Source organism: Tyto alba, unplaced genomic scaffold, assembly GCF_018691265.1.
Source record: "Tyto alba isolate M040663 unplaced genomic scaffold, T.alba_DEE_v4.0 Super-Scaffold_9, whole genome shotgun sequence".
In the NCBI taxonomy this organism is placed as follows: Eukaryota; Metazoa; Chordata; class Aves; order Strigiformes; family Tytonidae; genus Tyto; species Tyto alba.
Window position 1 is genome coordinate 34,656,382 of NW_024881330.1, and position 16,570 is coordinate 34,672,951.

Below are 16,570 nucleotides of genomic sequence, written 5' to 3' on the forward strand. Positions count from 1 at the left end.
ATTTGTCAAAACATATTGGATTTAAGTGAGTTGAAGCCTACTAGTTTTAAGCTATTTTGTCAAAATAAATACACAATATTCTGAAGTTATCAAAATTATTTATTTCACACAATTGCTTTTTTTTCCCCTATTACTCATCTGAGAGTACTTTTTCTTTATTCTAATATTTTGGATTGTCCTATATAAGCAATTACTTTAGATTTTTTTTTTTTTTTTTAGGAAGCCCTTTCCTCCATCATTAGAATATTAAAATTGCCAAAACTTTTCCAGATTAGAGAAACTATATCTAGCAGTCAGAGTCACTGGAAGGTAACCTAGGGAATCAGAAAGACATATTGCTACTGACAGTCTGGTTTTCTGAAACTCGTATGTGAAACTTTCATTAATGATGTTCATTGTTCTATCTATGTTGTATCAATGTTATTAAAACATCTTTAATGCTTTAACGATGTAAGGAAAATTCCACTACATGCTATGTCCACTGACATAGGGCAGATTGCTTCAGTGCAATGTAGGATTTCAAAAGATAACTACCAGCCAGTTCAGCTGATATTCAGATGTGAAATAAAGTCAAGGCATTCTAAAACAGAGTCAAATTAATTTAGGGTCAAAGTGAACAACAGCTCAATCTCATTTGCATTATGTTTTGTTTGATTATTTCCTCCTTTATGCATCTCATAAGTGAAGGGCAGATTTTTCAATTCTATTGCTTTCAGACGACTAATGCTAAAATTTTGCTTTTATGTATTTATCTTTACTTATTGTAGGGTTGTGGGTTGCTTTTTTTTTTTTACATATTATATGCATTGCTGAAATTATTAAACCACACTACTATATTAAAAACTACAAAAAAAAATATGGGTAATACAGTGAAAAGTCTGAATCATATCTGACTGAACAGAATGTACATAAGAATTAGTCCAACTTCATAATCAATATGGAGGTACTTCTTCAGGAGAGATGTCAAATCTTTTAGAGAGCAAAAAACACAGTGGATGTGCACAGTTGGATGAAGTTACAATTTAAGAAAAAATTATCATCTACTCTGTAGTACTTGAAGGTTTTGTGCAGGGCAGGAAAATGGGCTGACAGGGACCTTAGTAATAGGAATGAATGACCGTTCCCTCCTGTGAGCAAAGAACCAGGTCTCCTATTAAAAAGTTTGCTTTCTTAGTTATGTCAGTAAGAAATTATGTTAGTAAGAAATTCAAATTTAAAAACACAACACCTGTAGCTAAGGTAGCTTTTTAGGCTAACGGCCAGAGGAAAAAAAAAAATTACTTTTTTTGCAGACAGAAGCTTTGGGAAGCTGTTACAAATTATCTGGCCAAATCCATAGATGTGTATATGTGTATATATATTAAATATATATATTTATATATGTATATAAATAATATTCTTATTAAAAATGAAATATTATGTATATATTTTATATATATATATATATATAAGGTCTCTCTTTGCCAGTAGTAAAGTGTATCCTAAAGAAAAGAGGTTATGGACATACCCATCTACAGCAGCCATGCAGCAATGCCCCTGTGCCTGGGATCCACAAGACAAGTATGCGTGCACAGTGACTATTTTCCGGGTTTTCCAAAGTCCAGTCATTTCTAAGGCCAGCAAGGAGAGTTTCCAAATTTCCTTTCTCCTGCCCTCTCTCCCCTGAGCTCTGCAGGCATGAGCTGCTCTCCCTTCTCTCCCGCCCCATCTCTTCCCATTCGAAATGTCACTATCCCCATCTGCTGCCCCTGAACTCCCTGTGCTGGCAGGAACACACGGGCAGAGCGAAGCAGCTGAAATAATTCAGCATAATGTGCTACCCTGACACTTCAAAGGCAATTGCTAGCATTTTCCACAGAGAAAAATATTGTGCAAAAGGGATTAATGCTGCTATGTTTCTCTTTTGATGCCTGTAACACAGATCAGGATGCACCTCCTGCATCATCAAGTCCAACTCCTTCTTGCTGCAGGCGCCGTGTGGTTTATTTGTTCAGCATGAGTATGTGTGCTTTTTACCAGCTAAGCTAACTGGTGACTGAGGGATTGCTTATACCTTCCAGTACATCTCTGGAAACAAGATATGTGATCATAATACCTGAAATATGTGGAACTTTCTTTGTCTGACTATCTCAAATGATGTTACAATTTCAGCCAGCAAATGTATATGTTATTGTGGTCAGCAGGGCTTCTCTCATTTGAAATTATGCATGCTTTACTGTTTTTATCAAATGAAATTGCAATAACCCAGCTCGGAAAGTGTGCACTCTTACTGGAAAACACATTTTACAGGAACTGCTTCTACTGATAATTACATATTTGGCGACAGAGGGTGAGGGGGTGAAGAAAAGCTATTTTCCCATCTGCAGCAAACCCTAACAGCTACTTAAAAACAACAGTAATGAGGGAGAGAAAAAGACATATTTTTGAAGGCTTTAGATATTAGTTTCAGGTAAGTATGCCACACACAAGACCTTCCTTGATTTATTTTGGTTTGCAGATGAGGGGACTTCGCACAGCTCACTGGAACTCCTGGTAAGATACAGGTACCTCAGAACGTGTACATCTCATTGAATATTTTAGGCAAGAAATACTTAGTGAGTGGTTTATTTCACAGCATTCACACCATTCAAACTTTGGACAGAGCCAGAAAACGAAGAAGTAAAAAATGGATCAAAGTTTATTGACCCAATGTATTGAAGAAAAGGGAAACATTCAGATCAGTCTTTGCTGAGTCCAAGTAATTCGTCTCATCCTAAATAGATTACTCTTTGCTGTAGAGCCCTGAGTACAGGCTCAGGAAGATTTGGAAAGGAAAAAACTTGAGCAATGGCTGTTTTCATCTCTGGACAACAGCAGAAAAAAGGAAAGCCTTGTAACAGCTCTGTCTCAGGAACAAGACATGCAGAGCAAAGCTCTGCCTTCAGCTGTGCCCTTCACCCCACAGTATCGCAGCAATTTCAGGGTAAGCTGTTTCCATGATCTTACACCTTACAAAAACCCGTCTCCTCTCCTTGTTTGTAGGGGAACGTGTCATGGCAGCCACCAGCGCTGCAGTAAGTGGAAACCCTCAGTCATGCATCAGAGAGAGCTTGAGGCCTTTGAAAGGTCTTTGCTTTATAAAGTTGTGGCTCCTGCGCTCTGCCTCGCAATCCTATCTGCTGGCATGTGTAATCATAACCCTTCAGCTGAAGACGTACACTGCAAAAGTCTGCAATGCAAGCTACTGAATGCATATGTTTATCTGTAATACATATGTTTATCTGTAAATGTCCCTATTTAAATACAGAAATTCTATTCCTACCTTTACATATACTATAAATTTTCTGTAACATCTATAGGGCATTAAGATGTGTGTTTATGAAAAACAGAGCATGTGAATTTTCTAGATTTTCAGGAGCTGTTAGTCTCTCCCACCTATGGTACTTGCTGATTAACAAACAAAATATTTATTCTAACACCCTGAAAAATTCAAGGCAGTGAAAAACTCAGAACACTTTATCACTAAAAACTGTTTTAAGGCTTCACCTGGTAGTTGCTGGACACTGTGAAATGGGTACACAGGGACATGTTACAGTAAGACTGTTCCCTAGACCAGTAATACTATTTGAAATGAGTAAAATAGAAGAAGAAAAGTAAGTATTGGTTATCAGTCTCTCTGGCTGCTTTTTGATTGACATTTTAGATAAGAGGAAACTGATTGCAACCCTAGTAACTTGGTTCAAATGTAACTGCTGCTGTGCTGCTCCATCATGGATTCTCCTGGAATGGTCTGTAAACTGAGCACAAACACATATGCTTTGACATTGCCACTTGGATGTAATCATGGATTCTCATCTCCAGCCATGACACAGTTCTACTTCTTATATTTTTATTGACTCTTGATGATTTTGTTTTAGATTGCCAAACTAGCTATACTGAAACCAAGTTTTAAATGGAGTATCTACATATTTGGGCGTGATTTCTTTCCACTGAGTTTTCTGACACTCAATTTGAAAAACATCTCTACATGTAAAGTGAGATTAAAATCTTCACTTCTGCTAATTTTCATGCTTTGGTATTTAGCAGCCTAAAAGACAGTAGGTTTGTTCTGTTGTTTTTTTCATTTTTTTCCGGTATTTGGAAGCAATCTGCTAGACACAGCATGACCTAGCAGTCAGTGCAACATGAAACTTCAACACCAGCCTGTTCATTAGGGAAAACTGTCTGAACCCACTAAGCAACCTTTGGCTGGGGGCTGAGGGTGAAAACAGGACATGGCATCCTAACCTCGTGAGGAGGGTACCAGTCTCTGGGCAGGAAGCATTTGTACACTGCACCAGTCAGCTGTCTTTCATCATACAGTAGCACCAAAGCACCATGAAGCGTGAAAGAATGCCAACCCTCTTCCTAGAGGACCAAATCTTATACTGCATCAGAATCTTACCGAAGGTCTCGGGTGTGGAGGCACAGCAGAGAGGGAAGGTGGGTACTGAATGTCAGGCTGCCCAAGAGGCAGAAGTCCCAGCAAAAGCTCTAGACATGCTTTTGGTAACTGAGGAACAAATCAACCTGTTGGGCAACGACCATCCTCCTGCTTCTGAAGGAGACAGCTTGTGTAGCCTCTGCCCCTCGGACCCTGAGCAAGAGCTAAAAACATGCTATGAGGTCGCAGTAACAGCTCTGGATGGCTAAATTCAGCCATACTGTATCAGTGTAACTGGAAACAAGTTCCACTTTGGATGTTACCCACATCAGCTTGTACCACAGAACCAATTGTTACTCCTCTGGTTTAGCTCGATTCAAACAGAACAAAACATTAGGAAGAGTCTAAAGATAATCAGAAAATTACAGGAGAATAAAAAAACCTTTCTCAAATTGATTCTAAAAACAAGTTTTATTGTTAAAATAAAAGAAAAAAAAGAATCCACAACAGGGTTCCCAGATTCAATGGCAGTTTTATTTGAAATTGAGTACTGGCGAACTTCTGATTCTTGCACTTCAAAACTTCTTGTGGTAGTTTAGTGCAGTCTGAAGGACTTTGGTTTGTCATAACTCAAGGCACAGAACCAAAATAATGTCCTCAGCCTGACATCCAGTCAGGGTTAGTCTGTGGATTAATCAGGATGCCTGATTCCCAGAGATTTTGTGCACATTGGCTGAGCATCTGATTACAGCAGTGCTATAAATGGATAAGACGATCCATCATGTAGCTTTCCAGACAGTACATGATGTATTCTACCCCAGGAAAATTAGTGTGCTTATTATTTCACAGCTCGGATTCCAGTTGCTTGTAGAAGTGACCTCTGTATTCTGGAATTATTTGAAACGTTTGTCACATTCAGAAAGTGTCTTTTTTTACTATCATGGTGAAATTCAAGCAGATGACCATATTATTGTCAGAATCATCAGAGAATCCTTGTAAAAGAATGTTATAATTGCCCTAAACCAGGCAAAAAAAAAGAAAAAGAATATTAGTGCATAGTGCTGCCTGCTCTTGTCTAAGTAGCTGCTTGGAATGGTTCTGGTGATTACTGTTAGGACTGATAAAAGAAAGATTCCCATCAGAGACTGTTATCATAGGTATATTTTGATATATGCGTGCATAAAAAAATAGGGCTCAACTTTTTTTCATGAGCAGGGTACTAAGGAACAGCAGTAGGCTGTGGTCCAGTTTGCGTTTCCCAGGGTCCTCTCTCAAAAGAGAGTCCTGTGTTCCTAAGGGCACCTGTTCCACCTTCCAGAGCCATTCTCTTGAGCAACATTTCTGACTCCACAAATGGGAATTAACTGAGTTGATACACCAGGCTGTATTCTGCATCAATGGGCTTTTTTGTTCCCACTGTGAGGCAGGAACCTTATTAGACTTTATAACCTACGTCTAGCAAGGGCTCAGTCCTATCATCACTTCCATTTTTCTGCTGACTTTCTGACACCTGCTTGCTCCAATACCTATATGTAGACCATAGGTAGTTGTAATAACAGCCTCTGTATTTTACAGGCAGTCCTAGGGAAAGCCTCCAGGCTGAATACCACACAGTTTCTGAGCAATCTTGTAACAGAATTTGTTGTATTGGACAGTCCATCTTTTTTGTTTTCAGCTATAATCACATACTGGATATTTAACTACTATTCAGCCTCAGTACTGTTTATCAAAATCATCAATTTATAGTGAATGTATGATGTGAATACATCAAATGTCTGCTTGATGAAAGCTAAAGCAACCTCATACTACTATAGGTGGCAAAAAGTTTGTCCTGAGTTTGGACATGATGCAAGATTGGGATGAAGTACACTAGGGAGAGGAGAGTGGAAAGAAGGACCCATGTGTGAAGAGAGTCATTCTTCAGTCCCTAATCAATTATAGCCAGCACTTGTCCTAGTGTGAGGTCTCAAGCTGCCTACTTAAATCATGCTGCCAGTGCCCAGCTGACCTCCCTGCATGGAGCATCTGCTCCCTGACTAGTGGGATACTGCTTGCCTGAAACCTTAGCCATAAGCCCAGCTCTAAGCAATACCAGTCCTCACATCAGCTCAGCATTCCTCCCAGACCCACCGCTTCGCTCATCCACATCCAGCAGTGTGATCCCTAAAGCAGCATCACCCCAGGTTTAGCTGCTGTCAGACTACCCATCTTCATACTCTCATACAGACTTTTGTAAGCACCAGGACAGAAGACAGCTTGGTGGCCCTACCGAACCCAGGTGTTACCCTACCTTCTTTGACGTGTGTCACCTTCCTCTTCTGGTACGGCAAACTGGCTACGAGCACTTGGGAGCCAAAGGGTTCTTGGGACTAATCTAAAGACTAGGAGGCTTCCAAGAGTTTCTAGTTTAGAAGCAAAGGCTATGATTAGGGTTAGTTCCTGGTCTGGTAGAGTCCCATTGGGAAGTGTCAGGTCTGCCATAAGCACCTCATCCATAGGAGGCCTGCTTATGGCAGAGGACGTTCTTGTCTACTACCAGCTCTGGAGCTAGAAGAGACGCTGGGCTGGATGGAGTTCAACACTGTTAGAGGCCCATGAGCTTTGAGTTAAAGGGAGGCTGGAGATTTTATACCAGTAGGATCTAGTGACATTTGTGGGGATTAATCGGGATGATATGGGTCTTGGGAAGGCTCAGGCAGCTAATGAGGCAAGTGTTGAGTGAGAGCAGGCTTATGTGAGGACCAGTGCTGCTCCTGGTTTAACACTGGAGCAGTGCTTTCACTTTTGGATATTGTTATCCCTCTCCAAATTTTTTAAAAGGGTTTCAGGGAGTAACAGACCAGCATGTGAAGAGAATGTAAAATAAAGAATGAAATGGGCAGAAAGAATATGGATGGATTTACTCAAACAGGTAAAAGGAAATGCAGTAATTTAGAAAAAAAAAAAAAAAAAAAAAAAAAAAAAGGAATTAGTAATGTGATATTAAAGAATATCTTTGGTCTTTTCTTTTATAAAATAAAGGAGGAATAATAGAAGAATAATAACCTGAGGGCATCTAGCATTTCAGAGATGACATCATTCTGGAATCATCACTTCAAGCATGAGAAAATTTTCTGACATTTCCTTTTGCTGTTTTCTACAGTTTAATTGAACATATCTTTTCAGAAAATATATGTATGTAAGTATGTGATTTTACTATTGTTATTTCTTTATACAAAATGCTGAAAAGTACCTTTGGAAACTGTATTCTTGAACCTTTAATGTCAAATGCTGTTGCAAATGTTTCTGTAAAACAGAGATAATTATAATATAAATGGATACTTAATCATAAAGCCATCAATCAAGCTTCCTAAGTAACTTCAAAGCAATATGGCATATCTCTCAGCAGCAGTACCAATGCCATTTACTCTTTCAGTGATAAAGCCCTCACCTGTTCCTTCTCCCAGAGCTCTGCCTATATGTCTAAATCACATTAGAAAATGGAAAGTAACCACAGTGCTCCTGCAACATCTCCTACGGACCCATCCTACTGCAATAACTCCAATAATTTAACTTGTAATAGTAATTCAGATGAATGATAACTGAAGAGAACTGATATTAATTTTTTTAAAGAAAGGAAAACATGGATTGCATATTTTGACCTCCTTACAGGTCTTCTTGGGCTTTAGTCTGATATCCTGCCTGAATTCTCTGGATCTGAGTTTGTGTCATATTAACATTGGTTAGCCTATACAACAGGACTGACTCTTCTCTAATAAAAAAATCATTATACACTGGTGTAGAGAATCTTTTTAAAAACCCATCCAGACACTTATCTCCTATGCCCCTAGCTCATCTCAAGTTTTCTTTACAGTCCAGGCAAATGTAGCCTTTCCATGTCACTTTAGAGATGTTAACAAAACTGTACATAATGAGATTAAGGATATTAGCAATCCTAATTTATAGAGATGGAGACTGCAGTACAAGGATTTTAAAGCACAGAATTTGGAAATTCTCTGTTTTAGTGAGGTTCTGGCGCTGGAGAACTGCCTGCTCTGAAGTCTGATGCCTGCCAAGCAAGGTGAATCTCTCTAGATTGTGGAGAGAAAAATCTGTCTGCATGGGTTGATCAGTTAGTCTTTTAAAAAATCTGACTAATGGTGAAGAAGGGCTGGCAGGATATGGTCCTGTTCTGGAGGGAACCTGCCAGGCAAGGGAAAGGCACCGTATATTTTCCACACCTACCTCCTTTCAGCGTTCCACACACTGAGTATTCGTCGTCAGCTCCACTGCAAAGGACTTCCTTCCATTGCAACGCATTGGCACCTTCATACCAGACTTTGAAGACAATCTTCAAAAAGGTGATGTCGCTTCCTAGTTAAGACATTGCATGTAAGAAAATGGTAGCTGGTGGGGAGGAAAAACATATGCAGACACACTATTGAGATAAAAACTAGTTTTCTCTGAAATACAGTATTTTTTAAAGACTCCTCTCAAAACTGACAAAAATACATATCTTGAAAACTGCTACCTCTAAAAAAACAAAAAGGTGATTTTCAACAAAAAAACACAGTCTTAAAAAATATTTGAGTGAACAATTTCAAAATCTGTTTTAATTTATTAGGCAAGGATAACAGAGTTCACTCAGCTCCATAGCTAACCCAAATAAATACACAGATGAGGACTCTGTAGTTTTAAGAAACATTGCAAACTGTTCTGAATGCTGGTAGCCATCATAAAGATGTTTCTAGGGAAGAAAACAGCTCAGCTCCAGCGTTTTTACTCGGAAGGTGAAGCTTATGATACAGCCATATCATAAGTAATTCACCTTGTCAGCTTAAAGTGGGTTAAAGATTAAATTTGGGTTTGCATACTCAGTCTAATACCATTTCCAGCTTCTGGAACATGCATATTCTTAGAAGTCCTGCCATACTTGGACAGCTTAATAATATTACATCTCCTTAAAAAGTCTTGGATCTTCTTCAGTCCAGAAGAGCTTGCACGCTGCAAATCTTTTCTGCTTCTTCCAGACAAATGCACGTGCACCTAAACCATCTCAGATTTGCGTGTACAGTGCCAGTTAGGGTGCAGAGCTACTGCAGCAGTACTCCGACAAGGAAAACTCAAACATGCTTATTTCCACAAATCATCATTTCTGTCCATCACTATAGTTTACCTATTCCATTTTTAATCACAGGAACTGATCTCTTAAATCATTTGGCATTTAGGATGATGTGTCAGCTTTTTCTTTGTATTAATTTTTTTTTTTCTTGCATTTGCAGAATATAATTGTCTAGTCAAGTGGGACTCACTTGGAATCCAGGTAAGAGCAGCCTTCCAGACAGATTTGTTCATGACGCTGCAAGGTGTCAGATTAAACATGAAAGCATGAGCTGTAGAATCTACAGGAAAAATATATTTCATATTGGTAGTGTGAATAGGCTTCTCTAGGAAAATAATAAAAATATACATATATACATAGTCACAATAAACACATATAGATTTAAAAATGTATTTAATATAAGGTATATAGCAGAAGATTGTCTAATATAAATATTCATAGTAACCACTAACTATGTTTAGTTGGTTTTTTTTTTTTTTTTTTCTATGCTTGTAGGGCCAAAAAAATTGTATTTCTTTAAGTAGCAAGAAAAGTCAATCATTTGGTTGATGATATTTTACACACAAAACTGAGGGGCAAAAGTACCTTTATTTCTTTTTTAAAGCTACACAAACTTTTTTAATTAGCATTAAGCCAGCATTGTTCTCTGCTGAAAATATCCCTACTTATGCTAACCATGGAATCTATAACAAGTTTCTGACAACAGCTAAAAATGTTAACACACCACTGTATTTTCCAGGATAATGTAAATAAGCCTTTTGAGTAGATTTGCTTTGTGAATGACCCACCTACCACTGTACAATGCACAGTGTCAGATGCAGTGTAATAAAGTATCATACAACTTGTAACTAATCAAATTTAAAGCCCATTAGCTGATATTTTAATTAACTAGCTTCTCCTCTCAGATTTTCACCATGCATGGGTAATTATAACAGCAAAAAGGGCAAAGAAAACTCACTGTGGTCTCAAAGGTTTGGTTTGCAAGCTTAAGTAACACCACTTTTACCCTTGTTAAACTTTTAACGTATTAATGTAAAGCAACATACCCAAAATAAACATGCCCTCCTGTGCCTCAGTTTATATAGCTATTTTACAGGTGATACACGCTAGTAACACACACAGAATTTCAAAAGACATGGGCCTTTCCTTGTGAAATATCTCCTTAAAAGCTCAGCTTCTGGCCAATGGGTCCGCATGGGCTCACTGAGCCTGTTCAACATGGACGTGAGGGAGGTGCCAAGTTCTTGCAGAACTGACCAAAAAACTTAGTGAACTACATAGATCCAGTGGCCTACAACGCAGGCACAGCAAGAAGAGACATTATGTTGTCCCAGAGCCTGACTGATCCTTCAGCCTGGCAGAATATCACATTCCCCTTTTTTTTTTTTTCCATATACTTAAAGCTTTTCATTGTAATATATCAATTAAATCAATGTGGATATTGTACACAATACAATACTTGCAAGCAAATTTTAAACCTTTATCTTCTAATATTTTCTGAATCAAAATATGCCTGGTTTACTTGGGCGTAAACTCCTCTCTTAGCTGCTGCAACCAGAATTGTGGCAATATTTATGCCTATGCAGAATAATTTTTATAACACAGTAATAAATAACAGAAATATACTCCAGCTGAATTTTTTATTTTTATTTTTCTGTATTAATCAAACAAACAAATTTGAAAGAAAGTTCACATTTCCTCAGCCTACAGTAATTATTGTGCAAACACTAGTAAGAAAAGAATAAGCTGTTTTTCACTTACCACAAAAAATATATGACATTTCTAGATCTGACGATGTACAAAGAAGTTCACTGACTCCAGGGGTGAATAAAATGAAAAAAAACACTCCAAACATAATTATTGATTTTGCTCAGTATTTGATGGAATAAAACTTCCTTTTGGTGAAAGAGGAACAAAAATTCAGCACAGTCATCCTCAGTCACATGTCTTCAGGGAATATTCGGTTATTTTGTCAAATTGTCTGCAATCTTAATTAATCCTAATGCAGCACTATCGGTTATCATCACAATAAATTTTGTGAAGAAAAAGAATTTCTGCCTTTGTTGTTACATTTCCCCCAGACAACGCAGCTCAAGCCATGAGTGAAAAATGAAAGAGAAAACTGTGTGAAATGGGGAAGTAAGGAGAAGTAAAATTATGATTACCAGAAGCATGTAAAGGGCAAGTTTGGTTGACTCATCAGATATAACATTTGTTAAGACATAATTTCAAACACTCACAGAGTTTCCTGTGCATATTAAAGAAGAGAAAAATCCACAAATTATGAAAACCAAGTCCACTCTTCTATTGATATGGTATTCAATAGCTCCCACAAGTTCTCAGAATTAACTTCTTACAAAGCTCACCATGCTTTAAGAACACACCGGCACTCCCGAGGAGTGTAATTAGATGATGTATTTCCAAATGGAGAGCTGAATGCAACTGTTTGACATGTTATTGAGTAGAACCTCTGACGTCCTGCATGATGCCAGCTACCATCTTCACCACTGGATCTATCACAGTTACACTTCTTGGTGAAAGCAACTTTAAAAATCCATAAAATCAGAACTGAGAAGCCCCACGCCCGCCTCCCAGCCTCCCTCTGTGACCTTCTCCCACGCTCTCCCCCGCAGCCTCTGCTGCAGAAGCTGCCCTGCACAACTTGCCGGAGAGCAAGGAGCCCAGCCCCTGGCTGACGTGCCAGAGCAGTGCACAGGCATGGGGCCCGGCGGACACCGACCACGAGACGGTAACCAAAGCTGCCGAATTTTGGCTGAAGTGTTTCTATAAGAACACAGAGTCTACCCGTCAGAACTGAAGGTAGGGTTAGGAGCCCGGTTTTAGTCTGGGATGTTGAAAAAAGTCCAGGTTGCAGATTTTGGTACTCAAGTTTGAAACACTGAAACAAAAACTCTTACAGCACTTTTGGCGTTAGATACACCCCCTTATTTCTGTCTGTTAGTGCAATACACAAAGAATAACATATTTTGCTTGTATCTGCAGTATCAATTCTGTGGACTAAACTGGGTCACCTTTTACTGCACAAACCCAGCAATATTGCTAGTCCCAACGACAGAAACAGATACCAAAAAGTCTAGTACCTCATTCAAGAGATCACCAACTAACTGATAGGAAACACAATCACATTTTTTTTCTTAATATAACAAAATATGGAAACTTACTGAATTTATGGAAGAATGACTTACAGAATTTAATCAGATTTTTTCCTCATGAGTTACCTTCTTGATTTGTATGTATGCCTGCAGGATCCTCTTAGATCAGAAATTGTACTTTTTATGAAAAGAAAGCAGTATATACAATAGATATTTGGTTTTGTGCTAAGCAGGAAACTCAGTAAAAATTACTTACAACAAATATCACTTCATCAATTGTACTGTCTCTCCCTACTCCCCATCACAGTGTCTAAAAGCTTTTATTCTCACAAATTCGGTGAACACTAGTGTAATATATTACATATTATAAAGTAGCAAAAGATTAAGAAATTGGTTTTCAGAAGTCTGAACATGTACCACAAAAGATAATTTAATAGCAACATGCACAAAAACATGACTGTGCCCAGAAGACGGGTAGAGTTCACAGATTAGTTAAGGAAGGTGAGGATTCAATTAAAAGTACCTAAAAGTGCCAACTAATTAGATAATACATGTAATAATTCACAAAATAAGATAGAAATTTGAAAATTTTATATGGCTGGAGAATTATCTTCAGTATTTCCAAATCTTTCTACACACCACAAGACGAGCCCCACTGGTCTTACAGAGTTTAAGGCTGAAAGAAACTTCTAACATTTGGCTTTTAAGTGGAAATTCAAAATTACATAGCTGACAGATCTCCAGAGTACATACATCGCACACAGATTTTTGCTGTTGTTTAATAAGATGCTATAAAACATGCAAATCCTTTGTGATGATAGCAATAATACAGTTCTGTTTCAAAATGGACGAATTTTGATTAAAAGTAGTAAAATATGTAGTGAAATTGAAATAAATCACGAAGGCTGTAATAGTTGGAAAAAAGAAATGGAGTAATGAGACAGCCACTAAGGAGTGATGAAGCAGCCACTAAAAGAAGAGATACCTTGTGTACGCACAGTCAAAAAAAGCTTCCTTTCAGCCACAAAGCCACGGCCACTGATGTGGAACAGGTCTAACCAGTGAGAAGCCAAGCCAGGCTTCCCGCTGAGTTTTCTGCCAGTCCAATAGATTCATCAAAAGTCACAGGTCAGGCTGAAGTGGGCATGAGATGGCACTGACTGTACCTTATTGACAAACACGATTACCCAGCTGAAAGTGTGTCTGTCCCTCCACGGCCAGACTTGTACTGGCTCCGCTGCACTGCGCGTTGCGTGGCTGATGTACTCATGGGCAGACTGGAAAGAGCGCTGGAGATTTACAAGATTTTATATAAAAGCTCTTTTAACATAAATGAAGACAAGCTCTCTGCTGAACTCCATGACTTTCCAGCCCTGGTTCGAGAATAGGTGGGTTTTTTTCAGATACTTGCTGCAATAAATGATATAGATGAGGAATGAGTCCCCCCTGGTGGCTTAGACAGACAGACACATGGGGAAACCTCTCTAACTTCTCCTGATCCTTATTGCACGAGTCAAGAGTATTCCAAAGCTTTAAAAAATCAGCATGACTAGGCTTCATTTTTAAAGGATCTGGCTGGCTAATGGAAAAATGGGAAAAACAAGTTCTGCTGGTATCAGGGCTAAAATATCACTTATGACCACAGCCATTCAGTCTACAACCTTGACCACTGTATCTGGTCAAATTGTCCTTAAAACAAAATAACCTCAGTAATTTTAAAATCTTTTCAGTAAATTCAGTTTTAGGTTCTCGTGGCTTTTGATGCCCATATCGATGTCATCCGTAGAAGGGACCCCTTGTGTTGCTCACTGAAGCCTCAAACTAGTGCACTAGAGGTGTGAGGAGTCTGCTCTCTTCCGTTCAAGTCATCATGAAGGTCACTGGAGAAGAAGGTTACAAACTTCTACATATTTTATCTTCACTAAATACTCTTTCTTTATTATAATCTTTGTCTTACATACGCTGATCCAAAAGGAATGTGAAAAGGAGAGAAAGAAGTGGAAGGAGCTACACAATAGTGTTACTTCACTAGAGTTTTGTGACAGTTTACTTAATTTATTTTGAAATCCTTAGCAACTACGTTTAGTAGGGACCAACTCTCATATGCAGTTAACAGTACATAAAATAAATCCCAGTCTAGAGAATTTAGGACTTCGTACCTATGACTTTTCATTTTGTCTACACCTGAGATGCTGAGAGTAGAAGTTTAACTCCAAGCCTCCTCACCAATTTGTGGTTAAAATCCTTAACCTGATTTATGATATTTTTATCTTCTTTCTCAATACATCTAAAATGTGCTTAACTTACTTGTGATTGCTTTTCAAAATAATCACTTTGTATTTGGATTGTTGGCTGCAGATGAATACTTTGACCAGATAAGCACTTATAAGTCACTGAAATCTCCCTCAGGAAAGATTTATAATATACATTATCATAATACTCCATCACAGAAAAATTAATAACAGTATACGAGTACATCAGAGGAAAGTACTCCATTTCAAAATTTCACTCAGATGGAATTAAAAATTATGTCCTAGTTCTTGGCATGTACCAAAGCCTCACATTAATGGAAAACTCCTTTAGGATGTTAACCACATTTATTCAATAAAGAAAGAGGCAATAATAATTTATTTTTCCTTGCAGAACCTGTGACAACTTTTTAAGTTGAACTTTTTTCTCCTGGGAGGACACATGTTTATTACTTCTGATCCTGGGTTTAGGGTTGCTACTGAAGAGACTCCAATATAAAGGGGCTGTATATAAGGCATAAGGCATGTATTCAAAAAACAAAAACACACTCAGCAATCAACATGAAGAATAGAAAAATGTAACAATTCATGGATAAATCTTTCTTCTCAAATCCTCTTTGACCATATTTATAGCAAAAGTAGAAAGTCGTGTCCAGGGATACTAGAAAGTGGTGGAGGATTCAGCTCCTCAACATGCAGCCGATGAAGAGCTTGAGGGTGCCAGGGGAGTCCAACCCAAGAGCAGTGCACCAGTACATATCCAGTGGTGAGCTGGCAGCATTTGAGTAAGAAAGCAAATAGTCGTGGAAAGAAAGAAAAAGTGATGTGCATTATTCTGAATATATATTTAAATGCCGTATGCACTTTGGCTTAGTCATTTGGAATATATCACATTAAACCACTGGAGACTATTAAAGTGAAGCAAATACACACCAGGTGGTATCCTGTGGAAACAATTATGTTGGAAATAACTCTCTGCCTGCTGCCAGTAGGCTTATGGTTTATTCTTTCCAAGCCAAGTTTAGGATTAAAGCTTATAGTTACACTCTAAAGTATGCATTAAACCATTAAGGTTGTCGAAAAGAAGAGAAAGCAGAGGGTGAAGGGAGAAGAAAGGGTTGTGTCCTACCTCTGTCTGACAGAAAGCACAGCAGAGCAACACTGTCCACCCTGGCATTCCAGAAATGGAGACAGCTGGGCATGTTTTCCGGCCTTTTGCTCTTGTTCTGTTCTTCCCTGCCTAAAATAGCTGCTCTCTGTGGTCGCTTTAGCTGTGGGATAATCTTATTATAGTGGATCCAACTCCTAGCTAGCACACTTGTCCCATTTCTCAGGGGGGCTGCAGCAGGCCATGTTGTACATGGGGGCATGAAGAAATTCTTGGTATGAGCACAGAACTCCAGAGCAACCAAATTACTGCAGCTTACCAAGTTTCCACCTATTAAGTTATACTGAACAATTGTAATAATTCACATGTGTGCTCTTAATTTTATAGCACAAACAGAATTTCATGAAGTTTCCATCACCTAAATTAGGCCCTCATGATACCAAGCAAAAATATACACGTATTTTCTTCGTCTTTGCCAGTGCAATGACTCTGGTTTGTAATAAAGCGAGCTCCAGTTAAATTAGTTACCTTATAATTTTAGAGAGTGTGGCTAAGAGTGTGAAGTACTGCAGAGCTTTAAACATTTCCCTTTGAAGT

At 38.4% G+C, this 16,570-nt stretch overlaps 1 protein-coding gene across 2 annotated transcripts; it reads right to left on the bottom strand.

Annotated features, from left to right (window-relative positions):
• Positions 1-4,914: 4,914 nt before the first annotated feature.
• On the bottom strand, positions 4,915-11,612 carry LY96 (lymphocyte antigen 96). 2 transcript variants are annotated; one of them, XM_033007937.2, is made up of 5 exons: positions 11,265-11,612; positions 9,694-9,783; positions 8,627-8,755; positions 7,635-7,687; positions 4,915-5,289 (listed from the first exon to the last, which is right to left on the bottom strand). In XM_033007937.2, exons 1-5 carry the CDS (start codon positions 11,356-11,358, stop codon positions 5,215-5,217), a joined length of 441 nt encoding a protein of 146 aa, XP_032863828.1. In that variant the 5' UTR covers positions 11,359-11,612; the 3' UTR covers positions 4,915-5,214. The 2 variants fall into 2 exon arrangements, with proteins under 2 accessions (XP_032863828.1, XP_009962194.2); XM_009963892.3 differs by having other exon boundaries at positions 4,915-5,419.
• Between the last annotated feature and the right edge of the window lie 4,958 nt (positions 11,613-16,570).